Source organism: Leptopilina heterotoma, unplaced genomic scaffold (genome assembly GCF_015476425.1).
Source record: "Leptopilina heterotoma isolate Lh14 unplaced genomic scaffold, ASM1547642v1 Lhet_36, whole genome shotgun sequence".
Taxonomy (NCBI): Eukaryota; Metazoa; Arthropoda; class Insecta; order Hymenoptera; family Figitidae; genus Leptopilina; species Leptopilina heterotoma.
The window spans coordinates 848,739-867,618 of NW_025111040.1; the positions used below are offsets into that span (position 1 = coordinate 848,739).

Genomic DNA, 18,880 nt, shown 5'->3' on the forward strand with positions numbered 1-18,880 from the left:
AAATTATAAATTAAACATTAAAAAATCTATGGAAATTCAAAATTATAATTAGAAATCGATAAAAATTAGAAACTAAATTTAAAGAAACAATAAATAAATATAAATAAATTATAAGATTGTTAATTGTACAAAAATAAAAAATCTCCAAAATTTAAGAAACTTTTAGAGATTTTTAATTTTTTTAAAATTCTGATTAACGATAATTTAACAATAACAATTATAGATTATTAAAAATTTTCAAGACTCGGTAGTTACAATTTTCAGCTTATTTCATAATTAAAAAATATTTTATAATTACAATTCAATATTTCCTAATGTTAAACGCTTTAAACAAAAATATAAAAGTCTTAAACAATAACATTAAATAATATTTACTCACTATTTTTTTCTTAAACAAAATAATTCCTGATTTTCGAAATAAAACACTAAATAAATCCCTTTCCTTCACTTTTCACTGAAATAAATAATAAATTAGGAATAAAAAAAAATTCTGTATATCAGTATAATTTATTTATTTCAATGATAAATGTTGTATGTAAATATATTTTCAATTATTATTATTACAGAATAGTTTATTTAGAGCGTTAAGAGTATAAGCGTTCCTTATCTATTGATCAAAGATCATCAGTTTATAATGGAATGCCATAGATGAATGAAAATACAATATTATATTCAATAATTATTATATACAAATTATCTTATAGATGAAACGTCGATGGAAGAATCTGGAATGTTTTCAAAAAAAGTTGACAAAAAAACTGTTCAATATTGTGAATAAAGGAAAATCTACATGTAAAAAGTTAATATTTTCAATTTTTTAGTGCTTTGGACATTGTTATTGCTTTTTTTTAATGAAAACTTAAGTTTCATTCATCGACGATTAAATTGTGATTGAGACTAAAATAGTTTCATTTTTCTCATTTTTTTATACTATATTTAAACGCTTATTAAATGCGAAGATTTTTTTTTATTTTTTCATAAATAAAATCTTTGAGCCGAACGAGGAAGAATTATTGCAAAATCCTCTAATTTTCTAGTATCACAAGACTCATTGGAGGATTTGATGGCCCAATAATATTCGAGCTCTTTGAGCGTCATCTTGAATTCAAAATATCCGAAGGTCAATTCATCGTTCAATTGTTGAAAACAAAAAAAACTGATGATGTTCAATATGAGTTGGTAGATTTTCCTTATTAATTATAAATTATGATTTTCTCCCCTCCTCCTTCTGTTTAGCCCATTCGTATACTTTGGATTATTTGAAAAACGGCTGAAAAATAAAAAAATTTTATTAGACGAGATAAAAAGAAAACCATATAAAATTTAAAACATGCGTTCAATTCATTCGATAATTTTTCAATTTTTGTTTGTAGAAACGAATAATAATAAAAGGGTAAAAAATTATTTTCCGAAAATAAATACTTACGAGTCATTCCATTATATTTCGACTAAAGTCGTTGCTGACTAATTTTAAAAAATTATAATATTTTGCAGGAATGATGTTAAAGATATTAGGATCACCGAACAAAAAGAATTTTTTAAATATTTTTTATATTTATTGTAAAATAAGCATCTAAAGTATATGAAGTCGTAAAAACTGTCACATTTTCATCTATTAGAAAATATTAAAGAAAACACATAATTTACTATAAAAATGTAAAAAAGTTATAAGAATTTATTAAGAAAGAATTGTTTTATTATTATAAATTGATAGAAACAATTATTAATAAGAAATATTAAATAAAAAAGGATTTTTAAGTTCACCTGCCAAATAACCTAATTTTGCAAATTTCATTCACTAAATGTGAGAAAGAGAAATCATTAAATTAAATAAAACCTTATGAAATATAAAGTACCTGTGATTAACTTTTAGTTTTTCTTATCACTTTCTTCCTTTTTTCTTCATAAATGTTAAAAAATAAGCAATTAAAACTGGCACTTTGCTTATTTTCACGATTTTAAAATGCAAATAACTTCTGCCCAGAAAAATGACAAATTACGAAAATTGGGCAATAATTATTTGATCACTAGATACACTCACTGGAAAAAGATTTTCTTTGGTCCCGAAGCTATTTTCCGAATTCATTAACTTTAAACTTTTTACTATTTTTATCAGGTTAATACATGTGTTTTTTAAAGGACGAAGTTAGCTCTTCTTGTTTAATCGTTTTGAACCAACTTCAGTTTTAAAAAAATCACATGTATTAACCTGATAGAAATAGTGAAAAGTTTAAAATTAATTATTTCGGAAAATAGCTTCGGGACCAAAGAAAATCTTTTTCCAGTGAGTGTATTTAGTGATCAAATAATTATTGTCCAATTTTCGTAATTTTTCATTTTTCTGGGCAGAAGTTATTTGCATTTTAAAATCGTGAAAATAAGCAAAGTGCCAGTTTTAATTGCTTATTTTTTAACATTTATGAAGAAAAAAGGAAGAAAGTGATAAGAAAAACTAAAAGTTAATCACAGGTTCTTTATATTTCATAAGGTTTTATTCAATTTAATGATTTCTCTTTCTCACATTTAGTGAATGAAATTTGCAAAATTAGGTTATTTGGCAGGTGAACTTTAAAATCCTTTTTTATTTAATATTTCTTATTAATAATTGTTTCTATCAATTTATAATAATAAAACAATTCATTCTTAATAAATTCTTATAACTTTTTTACATTTTTATAGTAAATTATGTGTTTTCTTTAATATTTTCTAATAGATGAAAATGTGACAGTTTTTACGACTTCATATACTTTAGATGCTTATTTTACAATAAATATAAAAAATATTTAAAAAATTCTTTTTGTTCGGTGATCCTAATATCTTTAACATCATTCCTGCAAAATATTATAATTTTTTAAAATTAGTCAGCAACGACTTTAGTCGAAATATAATGGAATGACTCTTACAGTAAAAAAAAACTTGATTTCTTTGAAATTTCTCTCTTCGTTTCCATTCAGAAAATTCCGTCTTTTTGAGGCGGAAAAAAATCCATTCAAAATTTGCATCTTCTCAAGAAAAAAATAAGCCAGATCACATACACACTTTTAAGCACACATACATTTTTAAATGTATTTTTTTGTTTAATCTAAAGTTCGAAATTTTATATTCAATACATAAATCTATTAGATTTACATAAAAAATTAAATATAAAATATTTTAGCATATTAAACAGAAAAAAATCCATTGTCGATGAAACCGAAATGAAAAAAACAAAAATTAAACGAAAAAAATATAATTAAAATTTATAACTAATTTTTTGAATATTTTAATTTTTGTCTTTCTTTTCTTTTCTTTTTTCTACCATATGAACAAATATTTGCATTGATATCTACACACGAATTAGTGATAAAAAAAAACTGTTTCCATTTCATATCCAAATTAATTTCAACAACATTCCTACAAAGCAATAATTTAAAACATTTGTAAATAATATTTCCCAATATTAACCAATAATGTTTACATTACGTTTACTAAACTTGAGGTTATTTTCTTCATCAAATAAAAAGCAATTTATTTTAATAATTTCGCTTGTAACATTTTTTTTTCAAAATTTACGTTTATTGTGAAAATAAACGGAATCGAACTATTAAAAAAATACTGAATATTTATTTATCTTGTCATTTTTTTCAAGTTTTTCATTTATTTGTTATTAAAATAAATAAACCGTTTGAATTACAATTTAAAGAAAAATAATAAAAATAATACAATTTTTATAAAAAAATTAAATTATTTACAAAAATTTTAATAAAATCCTTCGCAAGAATTCAATTATTTTTATTAATATTACTATTTTTCACATCAATTCAATTATTCAAAAAATGTAATAAAATTCGTTGTAAGAATTCAATTATTATAAATAATAAAATTTTTCATAAAATTTAAATTATTTTTAATACAACTGTAAATGAATTCCTCGAAAAATTTAATTATTTTCAAACATTTCTTGCGAGAATTCAATTACATTTCACAAATAATGAAATTCTTTGCTGAAATTCAAATATTTTCAAAATCTCCTTTTTTAATAAAAAATTCTCAAAAGAATTCAATTATTTTCACAAATAATAAAATTCTTCACAGGATTTCAATTATTTAGAAGAAATGTAATAATTTTCTTTGCAAAATTCAATTATTTTCATAAATAATAATATTCTTCACAGGATTTCAATTATTTAAAGAAAATATAATAAAAATTCGTTGCAAGACTTCAATTATTTTCCTAAATAATAAAATTTTTCGCAGGATTTCAATTATTTTTAATACAATTTTAAGTAAATTCTCCGAAAGAAGAATTCTAGAGAATTTCCAAATCCATTTGCTAACAATTCAGTTTTACAAAATTTTGATTATTCGGAAAATTCTTTAATTAAAAATTTAGAAAATGAAAATTTCAAATAATCTTAAAAGAAATTCAATTAAACTTTTTCAAAAAAATTAATTCTACAGAATTGTTAGTTAAAAATATGAAAAATTCAAGTTTTCAAAGATTTTAATTTGAAATCTTTTCAAAATTCAATTATTACTAAAATTTATGCTATAACGCTTTTAATATTTATTTAGAATACAATATTCAATTATTATCTAAAAAATTAACTGAAATTCATTTTTAAAACAATTTTTATTAGAAAATTCTACGAGAATTCAATTATTTAAATACAAAAATGGAAAAATTATTGAATAAATGAATGTTTCTCAAAATTGAATTCTCGTAAAGAATTTTATCAACAAATTTTTAAATAATTGAATTTTTTCGACGAATTTGAATTGAATTGCAATTTTAAAAAAGATAAAAAAGCAATAAAAATAATTCACGTATAGAAAAAGAAATCATCGATAAGTTTAACTGCCGAATTAAAAATGTACCGCGCAAAAAAAAATTATAAAATTAAAAAAAATCAAAATATGAAAAAATGTAATGTTTTTGAAAATGTTTCCAATTCAATATAAAAACTGTCCGTACTGTACAAAAATTAAAAGTTTTCTATACAGTACAAAAACAGCTTTTATTACAAAAAAAAATCCCGTTCGGTAAATAATTACAAGAAAATTGTCATATTTTCAAAAAAGACCCGCGAATTCTTAAAAATTAAAAAAATGCAATAATTATGAATGAAATAAAGAATAAAAAATATCTGGACATACCGGAACCACATACGACAAAGACAAAAAGACCCAAAAGCCAAGGACCAACAGGAGACGATTCATTCTGCACTTTCTGAAAAAACGAAAATTATTAACAATATTATAAATAATAAAAATATTGACATAATAATATTAATATTAAAAATAAAAACCTTAAAAAAATTCGTAAAAACTTTCAAATTATCAAAAATCTACGTAAAAGTATTAATTATTAATTCTAAAGCGGATAACAAACGTTCCAGATGGTAAGAATTATAACCTAAAATTAAATCGAAACAATTCAAAATTCCCCTGTAAATATTGACAATTTTCCCAAATTGAACCGAATAATAATATTTACCCCCAAAAAACCATTGAATTTCAAAAGAAAAAAGTAAAAAAAACCATGAAAATTAAGTGTAAAACCATAAAAAAAACTCACCGTTGATTTAGGAACATTTCCTCGTTGGGTGATATTCTTGGTAGCCTTTTCGTTGGCGATACGCATCCTTTGCTTTGGAGCCATTATTCCTTTTGTCTAATTATTGTAGAATTTTATAAATGAATTGGCACTTGGAATGTGAATTGTTATAATGACAGAAAGAGAGTTGATATGTCAGAAGTTAGCGGACGACAAAATTCTAGCGTCTCGTTGTCACACACAGCGTGGAAGCAAAGCAGCACCTTTTTCTTTTTTATCCCCTACTCCGAAAACGTTCTGCCAACGTCAACCAGGAATTCCTTTCAATGCGCCGTCGCAGTTGTCGTAATACGGCCACCGTGGCACCAAATTATATAGTGTTGGAATGTTGGGAAAATTCAAGTGAAAATTACCGTAAACAAACGTGAAAAACCGGCACAACATCTGATTCGTTGGATCCACAATACACGTGTGCGATTTTCATTAAATAAACACCACTGTAATCAATAATCCTCAATTTAGAACGTCTTCAATTATTTTCCTCTTGTTGACAAGATTATTATTTTCTTGTTTTTCCAAATAGTAAATGTGGCACTTCATTCAATAATTGTTGTATTTGCGATAATTCCAAAAGTATTTTTCAAAACGAATTTCCATCAATTTTCCACTTTAAAGCAGTGATGGGAAGTGACGCGTCACTTTAGGTTTTCTACGTAAAATACCTCAAACGAGGTATTTTACGTAATAAACTGTAAAATACTGTAAATTACACGTTCAATATGGCGGACTTATTATTATTTTTAATTTGACCGTTTGACGTCCTATTTTTTTATGTTTTTAAATAACACTGTAATTATTTAAGATTTAAAAACCTTTTATTACAAAAAAGTGTTTTATTACACAATGTCTAAGGCAAGAAAAAACGATATTTTTGAGAAAAACCGGCTTTCTTCAACTCCATTGAAATTACCTGGTTCAAATGAAATTGTTTATAACCTCACATTTTGTTGTCAACAATGTTGCAGAAACATAAAATTAAACAAAATCACGAATCACCTTACATATTAAGGAAGAATCTGATGTACAGTTAAAATAAAAGTTATTCCAATGTCATAATTTCGTAATTTAAAATAAGAAGACAAATTTTTCAGATCTCAATAAGAAACATTTGTTAAATTTTAGGTTATGTTACTTAAATCGTTTATTATTGACAAAAAATTATATTATATCTGATTGTTTGTCGGATTCTTCCTTAATTTGCAAGAAAATATTAAAGAATGTTGGGTATAATGATATATAACGATGCCTGACACCTTTGCTCATCGGTTTATTTAAATTTTAAATAATTAGTTTGACAGTTTGGAGGTTATGTTCCAGTAATTTACCTCGTGTCAAAAACTAGTGAAGTAATTTACCTTGTATTTTACCGTAAAAAACCACGTAATTTACCTGAGGTATTTTACGCGCCCAACCCTGCTTTAAAGTCTCTCAGTTGATTCTCGTAGTCATTTTCAAATAGCGGGCGAATTCAAATATCTGTAATGGAAAAAAAATTATTATTTTGTTATTTAATCGGAATTCAATTTAAAACATTTAAAATTCAATTATTTATAAAAATTGTAAACGCCATTCTTATGAAATTCAATTATTTTTAGAATTAATTTCAATTATTATCTAGAATTTATAACTTAAATTTTTTCCTCTAATGATTAATAATAATTTTTTCAATTCTCAGTGAAAGTTAAAAAAAAATTTCAATTTGAAACCTTTTGAAATTCAATTATTTATAAAATTTTAATTTTAAATCTTTTCTAATTCAATTATTTATTGAAAATTTTTATTGTGAAACCTTTTGAAATTCAATTATTTACAAGAATTGTAAATGACATTCTTATGAAATTCAATTATTTTTTAAATTAATTTCAATTATTATCTAGAATTTATAACTTAAATTTTTTCTTCTAATGATTAATAATTTTTTCAATAATTCTCATTGAAAGTTAAAAAAAATTTACTAAAATTTCAATTTGAAACCTTTTGAAATTCAATTATTTATAAAATTTTAATTTGCAACTTTTTGAAATTCAATTATTTTTAAAATAAAATTTTTCTACCTATTTAAATTAAATTATTTATAAAATTTTACTTTTAAATATTTTTAAATTCAATTATTTTTAAAAATAACAATTGAAACTTTTTGAAACTCAATCATTTATAAAATTTGAATTTTAAACATTTTAAAATTTAAATATTTATTAAACTTTAATTTAAACAATTTAAAATTCAATTATTTGTAAAATTTTAATTTGAAAACTTTTCTAATTCAATTATTTATTGGAAATTTTTAATGTGAAACCTTTTAAAATTCAATTATTTATAAAAATTATAAATGCCATTCTTATAAAATTCAATTATTTTTATAATTAATTTCAATTATTATCTAGAATCTATAACTTAAATTTTTTCTTCTAATGATTAATAGTTTTTTCAATTTTCAGTGAAAGTTAAAAAAAACTTACTAAAATTTCAATCTGAAACCTTTTGAAATTCAATTATTTTCGGAATTAATTTCAATTATTATTTGAATTTATAACTAAAATTTTCCTCTAATGATTAATAATTTTTTTCAATTCTCAAAGAAAGTTCTTTGAGAAATTCTTTTATGAAATTCCGATTACTCAAGCATTTTTCAATTAAATATAAATATTCAAAAAAATTTAAATAAAAATTTTTCAAAGGTTTTATTGTTTAAAATATTTTTAATTAAAATTAGAAGCAAAACAAATTTTTTAAAATTTGAATTTGAAACCTTTTGAAATTTAATTAATTAATTAATTTATTTATTTATAATAATACACGGTCAATAAATGCCCATTAATTATTTCAAAAGTTAAATTTTTAACTTTTTGAAATTCAATTATTTTAAAATAAAAATTTTAATTTTAACAATTTTAAAATTCAATTATTTATAAAAATTTTAATAGAAAAATTCCAATTTTTATAAATAATTGAATTAGAAAAGATGACACATTAAAATTTTATAAATTAATTTCAAAAGGTTTTAAATTCAATTTTTAATAAATAATTGAATTACAAAAAATTTCGAATTAAAATTTTATAAATAATTTAATTTTATGAGTTACGATTACAACTTTCATAAATTTTTGAAATTTTTAAGTAAAATTATTTGATAGTTTTTTAAGAATTAAATTATTTTCAATAGATTCAATTTCATATTCAATTATAAGGAAAACAAAAAGAATTAAATCTTTTTAATATTTTCAAAAGTTGCTAGACTCTAAAATAAAAAATTTTCTTATAAATTCTACAAATTTAATACTTTTCATATATTTAAAAAAAAATTTGAATTGGTAAATTAAATTAAATTTTAAAAGAAAAGTTCCTGATTTTCCTGACCCTTTCCTGAAATCCCTGATAATTCTGTGCTTCCAAGTTGAAAGAAACTTTGCAAATTCTAACTTTTAGAAAAAAAATCTTTTTTTTATTAAAATTTAAAATTGTAGTCATTTAACTTTTTGAACTTTTTTTTAACTTTATAAAATGTTAAAAAAATTGAAGAAGATAATAAATAATATTTCTGTGTAAAAATCAACATATTTCGTTAATTAAAAATTAATTCCAAAAAATAAAATAAAGAAATATTTTAAATTCGAAAAAAAAATCTGAAAAAATAAGAAGAAAATAATAAAAATTAAGGAGAAAAAAATATGAAAAAAATATTACCTTCAATATATGGAGCAATTGAGATGGATTTTGTAATAAATTATTTATTATACCATTCTCCCCATTCAGCTTCTTCACAATACTCATAAATAGTATATAACCTTCTCGATTCCGAAATTCGATTTAATTCATCAAATTGCAAGATCCACGTCACTTCATTTGGCTCTTTATATGTCATGACAGAGCAGGATTCACAAACAAGGCAGCGTTTGACAATTTAAATAAACCAAGAGGTTTACGTTAACACACAAGATCATTCTATACATAAACTTTTTTTTCTCATCTTGTACATCCTAATTGTTGATATTTTGCGCGACCATATTTAATTTTAAAAAGTTCCCATCTTTCTTCTGTTTTTTTTTCTTCTTCTTCAGTAAAAAAAAAACAACGTCGAGCGATTTTCACAAATACACATTCTTCTTTCTTTACTTTCCTTCCTTTCGTTTCTCTCATATATATTTATATAAATGGAATTCCTAATGATTATTTTTTTTATCGAAATTAAATGAATTACTAAAATATTAAACACTGTACAGCTTAGATGTTTTTCGTTTATAATATTTTAGTGAATTTTAACGACTTTAAATTCCACTTTCAAAATTCTATTGATTGACTAGTTATTGATGATGTTTAGTATTGAATACTGTTTTCTTGAAAAAAAAGAGAAATAGTGTAATGGACAGTTTTTGAAATTTAAGGTCGTTAATGGTGGACCAAAATAACTATATCACGCATCAAAGAATCTTCGTTTTCTTTCATCGAGGATTGGCAATTTTTTTTTTAATATCGTTTTTAAATCCCCTTCAGAGAGATAAGAAAGATGAACGTCGCAAATGACGCGAATAAGTATCATTTTAAAAAAGTATGTAGTAAAATTACACACTCTGGTAAAAATTCGAACGCTTAATCTATCTTAACAGTCGAATATATCGTGCGGACGAATGTATTGGTACCAATATAACCAACAGTTCCGCACATAATGCCCAAAGCCACACTGAATAGGGCCATGTAACCAAAATAGAAAGCTGTTTGGAAGAGTCCGTACATTCTGCAAAATAAGTAGTTTTATCCATTAATCAATTTTCCTTATCAAATTTCACTCAATAAATTTTTTTAAAAATTTGAAAATTTCACAAAAATCAAAAAGAAAACAATAAAATATAAATAATAATATAAAATATAAATAATATAATAATATAAAATATAAGTAAAATATAAAATTCATAAACCGAAGTTAATTAAATTACTCACTTCGTTTTAAAGAAGAAATAGTAAAACGAATAGAGATAAACGTATCCCGATGTGGAAGCTGCTGCTAGGAAACTTGTCCATTGCCTAAAAAGAATAATTTTTTGTTTTTAAAATAATTAAAAATTAATTTGTTTAAAAATTAAAATTATATTGAATTGAAAATGATAATTTAAAAATTTTTTTCTTTATTATATTAATTATTTTGGAAATCTTACCATCTGTAGTCTTCGGCATTTAGCAAGAAATAAGTGCATACAATTGTAACACAAACTGTGACTATGATAAGAATAATGAACACTAGAAGCATGAAACCATAAACGTAGTAGATTTTATACGCCCAAAATGACGTAAAAATGAAGTACCTGGAAAAAGAAAAAAATTAATGAAATTAACTGAGAACTAGTTTTTATTTTTAAATTTCTTAAAAAATTTTTTAGGTTTTTAAAAATTTTTTTTAGACATCAAATTATTTTTTTTAAATTTGTAAACACTTTCAGGTCTTAGATCGACATTAAGGCGCAAAATTCAATTATTAAACAATTAAATAAATTTTTCAAATAAATATTTAAATACTTGTTTTTTATTCTCCCGCAAGAATTAAAGTTACAATTTCAAAATTTAATTATTTCTAAAATATTCAACTGTGTAAACCTTCAAAAACAAAATTATTTTCTAAATTTTTCAAACTAAATTTCTTTCTCTAAATCAATTATTTTTAAAATAAAAATTTTAAACCTTTACAAATTCAATTATTTATAAAATTTTAATTTAAAACATTTTAAATTTCATTTATAATTATATTTTAATTTTTAATAAATTATAATAAAAAATTGTTAAAATTCGTTTTTTAGAATATTTTTAACTAATCTTGGAAAAATAATTGAAATTTAGTAACATTTTTAAAAAATAATTGAATTTAAAAGAATTTATGGAAAATATTTTTAAAAATAATCAAGTTTTTGAAGAATTTTAATTTTAAATAGAAAAAAAGGAAAATTTTCCAAAATTCTAATAAAATAAGGCTAAAAAAGTAGATTTTTTAAAAACTTTAATTTACTTTTCTGAATATAATTGAATTTTCAAAAATTATTACAAAAAATTGAAAGAATTAGTTTTTCAAAAATATTCCAATTGAAATATTAAAATATGTTAAAATAATTGTTACAATAATTAATATCGAAAATAACTGAATTTATTAAAAAATTTCTCCAACAATTTAAAAACTTGGTAACATTTTTAAAAAAAATAATTGAATTAAAAAATTGAATTTAAAAGAATTTATGGAAAATATTTTTTAAAAAATAGGTAAGCAAGTTTTTAAAGGATGTTAATTTCAAATCGAAAAAACAAAAAAACTTCAAAATTTTAATGATAAGGCTAAAAAAGTATATTTTTTAAAAACATTAATTTTCTTTTTTGAAAATGATTGAATTATTACAATGAATTCTAAAATTATTACTAAAATTCTAGCTTTTCAAAAATGTTCCAATTGAAATATTAAAATATGTTAAAATAATTTTTATAATAATTAATATCGAAAATAATTGAATTTCTTAAAAAAATTTGTAGAACTATTTAAAAAACTAATTAATTTTATAAAGAATTTTAATTATTTAAAACATTGTAATATAATTCTAAGAATTACTTTTTTTAAAAAAAATATTTTAATATAATTTTTTCAAAATAATTTTCATTAATTTTCATTTAAAGATTTTTCTTCATTAAATTTTTTAAGAATTCAGTTATTTGCAAAATTTTCAATTAAAAATATAGTGTAATTTTCCGAAAATAGTTGGATTTCGTAAAAAAATTTTTGAACAATTCAAAAAACTAAACAATTTTTTTAAAGAATTTTAATAAAAAATTTTGAAAATTAATAGATTTCTGCAAAATTTGAATAATTTAAAAAAATTTAATATATTTTATTCTTGAAATTTGAATTTTCGAAAATAAGTAATTGAAAATATTGAAAGTACTTGTATTTTAAAAAATTATGAAGAAATTTTAAGAGATAGTTCTTTAAAAAATAATTTAATACACTTTTTTCGAACAAATTTTCATTATTTTCATTTTTGATTTTTCATACTTCAATTTTTTAAGAATTTAAGTAGATATTTTCAAAATTTTCAATTACATTTTTAAAAATTTGATTTTTCATATAATGAAATACTTAAATACTTAAAAGAAATTAATTATTTTCAATGAAATTTTACAAAATTCAATTATTTAAAACCTTTTAAATTATTTATTTGAAAAATTTACTTTAAAATTAATTTTGGGAAGATTTTACTATTATTATTTATCACTAATTTTATTGCAATAATTGGAAGAAAAGTCGAAAAGGTTGCATTTTTTGAAAATAAATTGAAAAATGTCGTCTTTCTTTATAAGAAAAAGAATAATCGAAAAAAAGTCAAAGATTACTGTTCGAAGTCTGCACGTTTCTAGATTTTTAACATTTAGAAAACAAAATTTTAATTTTATATTAAAGTCTTTAACGTCCGAGTGGTTTTAATAATAAGACAAAAATTGTAATATTTTAATTTTTTTGTGCTTTTGCCCATGTGTTTGAAATGAATAAATAAATCAAGAAATACTCACATTTCGATGAAAATTGATCCAAATGGTAAAATTCCTCCAAGCAAAATAATCACCAACGGTTCCATAAACCATTTTTTCTCGGGAATTGGCCTTGGCACTGCATTAACGCGACAAGGCGCATCTGGTGTGCCAGCTAAATTCCTCCCCAATATTGTTCCAACTAATGTCAATGGAAGAATGACAAAAATACAAATGCAAGTGACTGCGACCATTGAACCAAAGGGAATTGCTCGACTCGCATGATAGTACATTGCAATGAAATTGATGAAGAATGCCGTTCCACAAACGAGGACCGGTATTAAAAATGCGCTGACCAACATTTGTTTTATCCAAATTCGTCCTCCCATTCGTGCATATAAACCACCGCCAGTGTAGCCATTTATCGGCGAAGTCGCTGCATAAACGAAAATTGCCGTCGACAACATTGATCCACGTTCCGTGTAAAGTTCACCAAGAATGGCAAATACAATCACGCTGAACACAACAACTGTTATCTGTAATTTTTATTAATTATTAATCCATTTCAGTCATTAAATTCAATTTAATTCAATTCAATTCAAAATTAAGTAACTCAATAATTAACAATAGAAATTTATTTTTAATTTAAAGCTTTTTACTTTAGATTCCAAGTCAATTTTTTTCTTTTTGAATAAATAAATAATTAAAAGTTTGATAAAAATAAAATTACCTGGTAACCTGCACCGATAAATGCGGAAAATAACATTGGATGGCTTGCAGGTCGAAAAACATCTCCATGAACTTGTTTCCATCCGTATTCGTCGCCCAAATCTTTCTCCATATCGTCCATGTCCTCGTCTTTACTGTACCTCGCATAATCTTTTCTCAGCGTTCGCATTAATATCATCGAGACAAGTCCCACCAAAAAGATTACCATCATAAAACTGTTGAATATACTGAACCAATGAATCTGCAAAATTAAAATTCAATTAATTTCAAAATAGAAACAAAATCAATACATTTTACACATAAAATTTTTATTTTCTATTTTTGTATTTTTACTGAAAATAAAAGATTACATGTCAATTAAAATTTTAATTTTCAACTATAGTATTCTTGTTTTTAAAAAAATATGTCTAAAAAAATAAAATAAAAACTTAATTAAATAATTTCAATTATTTTATTAACAAATTTTTTAAATTAATTTTAATTTCAATATTAAATTATTTTTAGATACAAAAAGTATACTTTTGAATTAAAATTTTTATTTTCTACTTTTGTAATCTTATTAAAAGAAGTAATGAAAAATCTATTAATTTAATTTTAATTCAATATTAATGATATTCTATTAATGTAAATATTTAATTTAATATAAATATTTCGAAATTCAATTTCCAAATGTATAATTACAAATTTAAATATTCGAAATTATAAAAAGTACCTACTTTTAATAATTATGTAAAATTTAATATTAAATATAAAATAAATGGTTAATTAAATTAAATATTTAAAAACTCAATTTTTAAATATAAAATTAAAAATTAAAATAATCGAAGGTAAAATGAAAACGAGCGATTAATTAATATGTAACAACGCATTTTTCCGCTCGTTTCCTATTGGCTCTTTAGGTATAAAAAAAGCGTAAAGTTTCTCTAAAAAAAATAGTACAATTGTTGTTATATAAACAGAGAGAATAACAAAACTGAACTAAACAATCATATTTTTTTTAACAGACAATTTAAAAATTGAATTCAAAATTTAAAATAAAAAAATTCAGAATTTCAAATATCCAGGTGAGTACTTTTTACAATTTAAAAAGCAAAATAAATTTTCTATTTTAAAACAAGTTTTTCTACAACAAATAAGTAAATAAATATAAATTATTTTTTCGATTTCTGGAAGATGTTTTAATGGTGAAAGAAAAAATATTGAAAACAAATAAATAAAGTGAAAAAAAAATTCAATAAAAATTTACTGTAAAAGGAAAAAGTGGAAAAAAATGTTAACAATAAAGTGGAAAGTAAATGAACTTACCCTGTGTTGGAAGAAATTGGGATCCAGATATTTGTCGAAACGATCCTCGAAATTTGTTGTACTCTTTTTCCAACTGACTTCATATGTGAAGGAAATATGAGCGCCAAGTTCTAATTTCACATGACCATCGGTTGTTAAATTAACGTCGACAATTTGCTTTCCATTGTAGCCAATTTCGAATTTCTTGTTTGTGTACATATAATACGTGGGGCCTCCTTCCTTTTCATTTTGATAAGTTCCAACGACCCCTGATTAAAAAAAAATAGGGAATTAAAATTAAAAAATAGAAAATTGAAATTAAAAAAATAGAAAATTCAAAATAAAAAATAGAAAATTGATATTAAAAACTAGAAAATTGAATTTAAACTTTAGAAAATTAAATAATCTACACGTTTTTAATACTCAGATTAACGAAATATTCAATTTATAAATTATTGATTGTAATAAAAATTAAAAATTTAAATTTAACATTTAGAAACTTTGTAATTAATTTTTTTTTAAATGCGATAAAAAATAAATGTAATGAAATTTTTATTCGAGAAAAAAAATTTCGTTCGTTTCAACGTTTAGAACTTTACACTCGGAAAATTAATATTAAAAGCCTCGAAGTGAAGAATTTTAATTCTAAACTAAAAAATTAAAATTAAGAACCAGAAAATTAAAATTAAAACATAAAAAATTAAAATTAAAAACTATATAAAATTAAAATTAAAAACTAGGAAATTGAAGCCGAAAACTATTAAAATTAGAATAAAAAATAGAAAATTAAAATTAAAAACAATACAAAATTGAAATTAAAAACAGTAGAAAATTAAAAAATATAAAATTGAAACTGAAAACTATAAATTAGAATAAAAAACTGGAAAATTAAAATTAACAACTAGAAAATAAAAATTATAAAATAGAAAATTGAAAATAAAAACTAGAAAATTGAAACTGTAAAGTAGAAAATTACAATAAAAAATAAAAAATTAAAATTAACAACAATATAAAATTGAAATTAAAAAGAATAGAATATTAAAATTAAAAAATAGAAAATTAAAACTGAAAACTAGAAAATTAGAATAAAAAACTGGAAAATTAAAATTAACAACTAGAAAATAAAAATTATAAAATAGAAAATTGAAACTGGAAACTATATGAAATTGAAATTAAAAACTAGAAAATTTAAACTGAAGACTAGAAAATTAGAATAAAAAGTTGAAATTAAAAAATAGAAAATTGAAACTAAAAACTAGAAAATTAGAATAAAAAACTAAAAAATAAAAATTAACAACTTGAAAACTAAAATTAAAAACTAAAAAATTAAATTAAACAACCAGAAAATTTAAACTAAAAACCAGAATTAATTAGAATTAAAAACTAGAAAATTAAATTAAATATTATGATGTTTTTTGAAGTTTCGACTTGTAAAAGACTTGAAAAGAAACTAGTTTAAGACTCAACCAAATAGAAAATTAAAATTAACAACTAGAAAATTCAAAGTAATTGAAAATTATTAAAATAAAGAATACAAGAAGAAAATGCCAACTTTCTAAAAATATAACCGAAAGGAATTTATACTACGTGCTTTTATTCAAAAACAAACCACTCACAATTGCAAATAACACTCGAATTCTCTTTCCCAATTATTAAACAAACAAAAATATTTATAAAATATTAATATTATCACACTTACCTCTAATGGGCAAGTTGTCAATGTACATTTCATAAGAATACTGATTTTTCACGACATAAAGAAATAGTTTCAAATTCTCTTCGCTTAGAATAATTTCACAATATTCAGTTTTCGAGATATCGGCTGAAAAATTAATGAAATAAAATTATTAATAAACAGTAACATTCTTATTATTATTGTTTCTCTTAATGTAAAAAATGTTTGTCAACTTTTCTAATAAACAATTTTCAAACCTTTATATTCAATTTCTAAACCACTAAATTCCAAGTCGATGCCTTGCAAGGCTTCGGACAGAGTCTCATGGTAATGATTAATAACTCGCTTTGAGCCTTTGCAAAGTGGCAACGAAGAATAGGAATAAGTCTCTTGTCTGTTGTGATAGGGTCCAATTGTGCTCATCCATAATATTACTTCTTCATTATCTTCATACTAAAAAAAAAGAAAATCGTGTTTATTCATTAATCATTTCTCTCACTTTTTGAAATTGCAATTTTTTTGAAAACAATTACTGGTAATTGTTTTCAAAATAATTAATTATTTAGTAAATAATTAATTAATAATTAATTACTTTACCAAATTAAATTAATTTAATTAGTTCGTAATTAAAATAATTACCAAGTTAAGAATTAATTTATAATAATTTAATAGTTGATCATTTAATTTTAATTTTTAATAATAAATAATAAATAATAATTTATTACTATTTTTTTCGTAAAATCTACTTCATTTTTACGATTACAACATTAAATTCTAGAAAAAAAAGTTGTAACACAATCTAGAGTAATTTTGTATGTTTCACATTATCTCCTAGTTCTATTGATAAATAATAATTGCCGGAATTATTTATTTCACAATTTTTCCTACAAAATGAATTAATTTAAATAAAATTGAAATTTCTTTTAGCTTTTCAAGAAAATTAATTTACTTCGCTTATTAACTTTTATTTCTATTCATTGAATATTAAAACTAATCCAAGTCAACAATAATTACGATTAATATTAATTAATGATTAAATTTTTAATATTAATATCTTAATATTATAAATGATTATTATATTTTCTTCAAATGTTTCGTTTTATTATTTTCAGTAATAATTTATTTCGCATTACTTTTAGAATAAGAAAAAATGAAATAATCTTTACAAAAGTACATTAACTATAAAAATGTAGTGAACTGATATGACTAAAAAATGCAATATTTCACAATCAAATAGGTTTTCTATTTATAAACAAAAATGTCATTTTGAAAAAACCATTAAGAGTTCATGAAAAGAGCTGATAAAAACCAAGAGAAAAATTACTTTATAATTGAAAATTTTTATCGACTAGAAAATATTGTTCCTATAATTAAAAAAAAAATTACGATTAATTTTGAATGAATTCGTCACGATTCTTTAAATTTAATACATTTTTTTTTCCTTAAAAAAGAAGAAAAAAGGTAAATAATTCCAAAAATAATAAGAGGAAAATTGACATTAAATAACTTACAATGTGGTTGTGCTCATCAGTGTAAACGAGTGGAAGAAGGCCAACGGCCAGGATTCCCAGAAAATAATAAAATTGTCGCATATTTATTTTAGAATTGAATGACAATATTTTGCGTTTCCTTTTAATATCGATTGCAATTTATCCGAGAGACGTGATTTTGCCACTGCGGGTGCTTTTTCTTTTTCGATTTGCCTTTTTTATTAACAAAAATAACACTATTTCATGATAGGACAAGACAGTGGAAGACGGGACTCCATCAATATCACTAAGTAATTTTTTATGATCACAATTTTCAAAATATGATAAAAACGAAGACAAAAACGTTATCTCAATTGATGTTCTTGTCAGAAATATAATTATTTTTTCAAGTGTAAAATTGTTTTTCTTTCACCGCTGTGTGAACTGCGTGAATTTTTGTTTACTGCCACGTCAGATGGCACTTCCATCGATTGCCAAAAGCGGCCATTTTTGTTTTTCAATTCCATTCCATTCCATTCCATTCCGTTCCGTCCGTTTATAATTCAAACACGTTCCCATTTCTCATTCGTTGTTCCGCTATATTTCCACTTCATTTTGTATTCAAGCGGGAAA

The 18,880-nt window shown here is 21.9% G+C and overlaps 2 protein-coding genes across 2 annotated transcripts; both read right to left on the bottom strand.

Moving 5' to 3' along the window:
• Window positions 1-497: 497 nt before the first annotated feature.
• Window positions 498-6,168, bottom strand: LOC122505531 (stress-associated endoplasmic reticulum protein 2). Its single transcript, XM_043617213.1, has 3 exons — window positions 5,558-6,168; window positions 5,137-5,209; window positions 498-1,270 (listed from the first exon to the last, which is right to left on the bottom strand). The coding sequence occupies exons 1-3, from the start codon at window positions 5,639-5,641 to the stop codon at window positions 1,233-1,235; spliced, it is 195 nt and encodes a 64-aa protein (XP_043473148.1). The 5' UTR covers window positions 5,642-6,168; the 3' UTR covers window positions 498-1,232.
• Window positions 6,169-9,308: 3,140 nt separating this feature from the next.
• On the bottom strand, window positions 9,309-18,752 carry LOC122505525 (transmembrane 9 superfamily member 3). The gene is made up of 9 exons (XM_043617203.1): window positions 18,290-18,752; window positions 17,036-17,231; window positions 16,803-16,925; window positions 15,125-15,372; window positions 13,821-14,060; window positions 13,133-13,626; window positions 10,747-10,893; window positions 10,532-10,615; window positions 9,309-10,328 (listed from the first exon to the last, which is right to left on the bottom strand). Exons 1-9 carry the CDS (start codon window positions 18,368-18,370, stop codon window positions 10,184-10,186), a joined length of 1,758 nt encoding a protein of 585 aa, XP_043473138.1. The 5' UTR covers window positions 18,371-18,752; the 3' UTR covers window positions 9,309-10,183.
• Between the last annotated feature and the right edge of the window lie 128 nt (window positions 18,753-18,880).

What these genes read in the sequence shown, in the direction of transcription:
- LOC122505525 (XM_043617203.1), bottom strand. Translation starts at nt 18,370, where the DNA reads ATGCGACAATTTTATTATTTTCTGGGAATCCTGGCCGTTGGCCTTCTT. An exon ending in TTATCGGTGCAGGTTACCAG is followed by an intron (nt 13,627 to 13,820) that starts GTAATTTTATTT and finishes TAAAAATTACAG; the next exon opens with ATAACAGTTGTTGTGTTCAG. An exon ending in AATGCCGAAGACTACAGATG is followed by an intron (nt 10,616 to 10,746) that starts GTAAGATTTCCA and finishes TATTCTTTTTAG; the next exon opens with GCAATGGACAAGTTTCCTAG.
- LOC122505531 (XM_043617213.1), bottom strand. Translation starts at nt 5,641, where the DNA reads ATGGCTCCAAAGCAAAGGATGCGTATCGCCAACGAAAAGGCTACCAAG. An exon ending in GAAATGTTCCTAAATCAACG is followed by an intron (nt 5,210 to 5,557) that starts GTGAGTTTTTTT and finishes TCGTTTTTTCAG; the next exon opens with AAAGTGCAGAATGAATCGTC. An exon ending in CTTTGTCGTATGTGGTTCCG is followed by an intron (nt 1,271 to 5,136) that starts GTATGTCCAGAT and finishes TTTATTTTTCAG; the next exon opens with CCGTTTTTCAAATAATCCAA.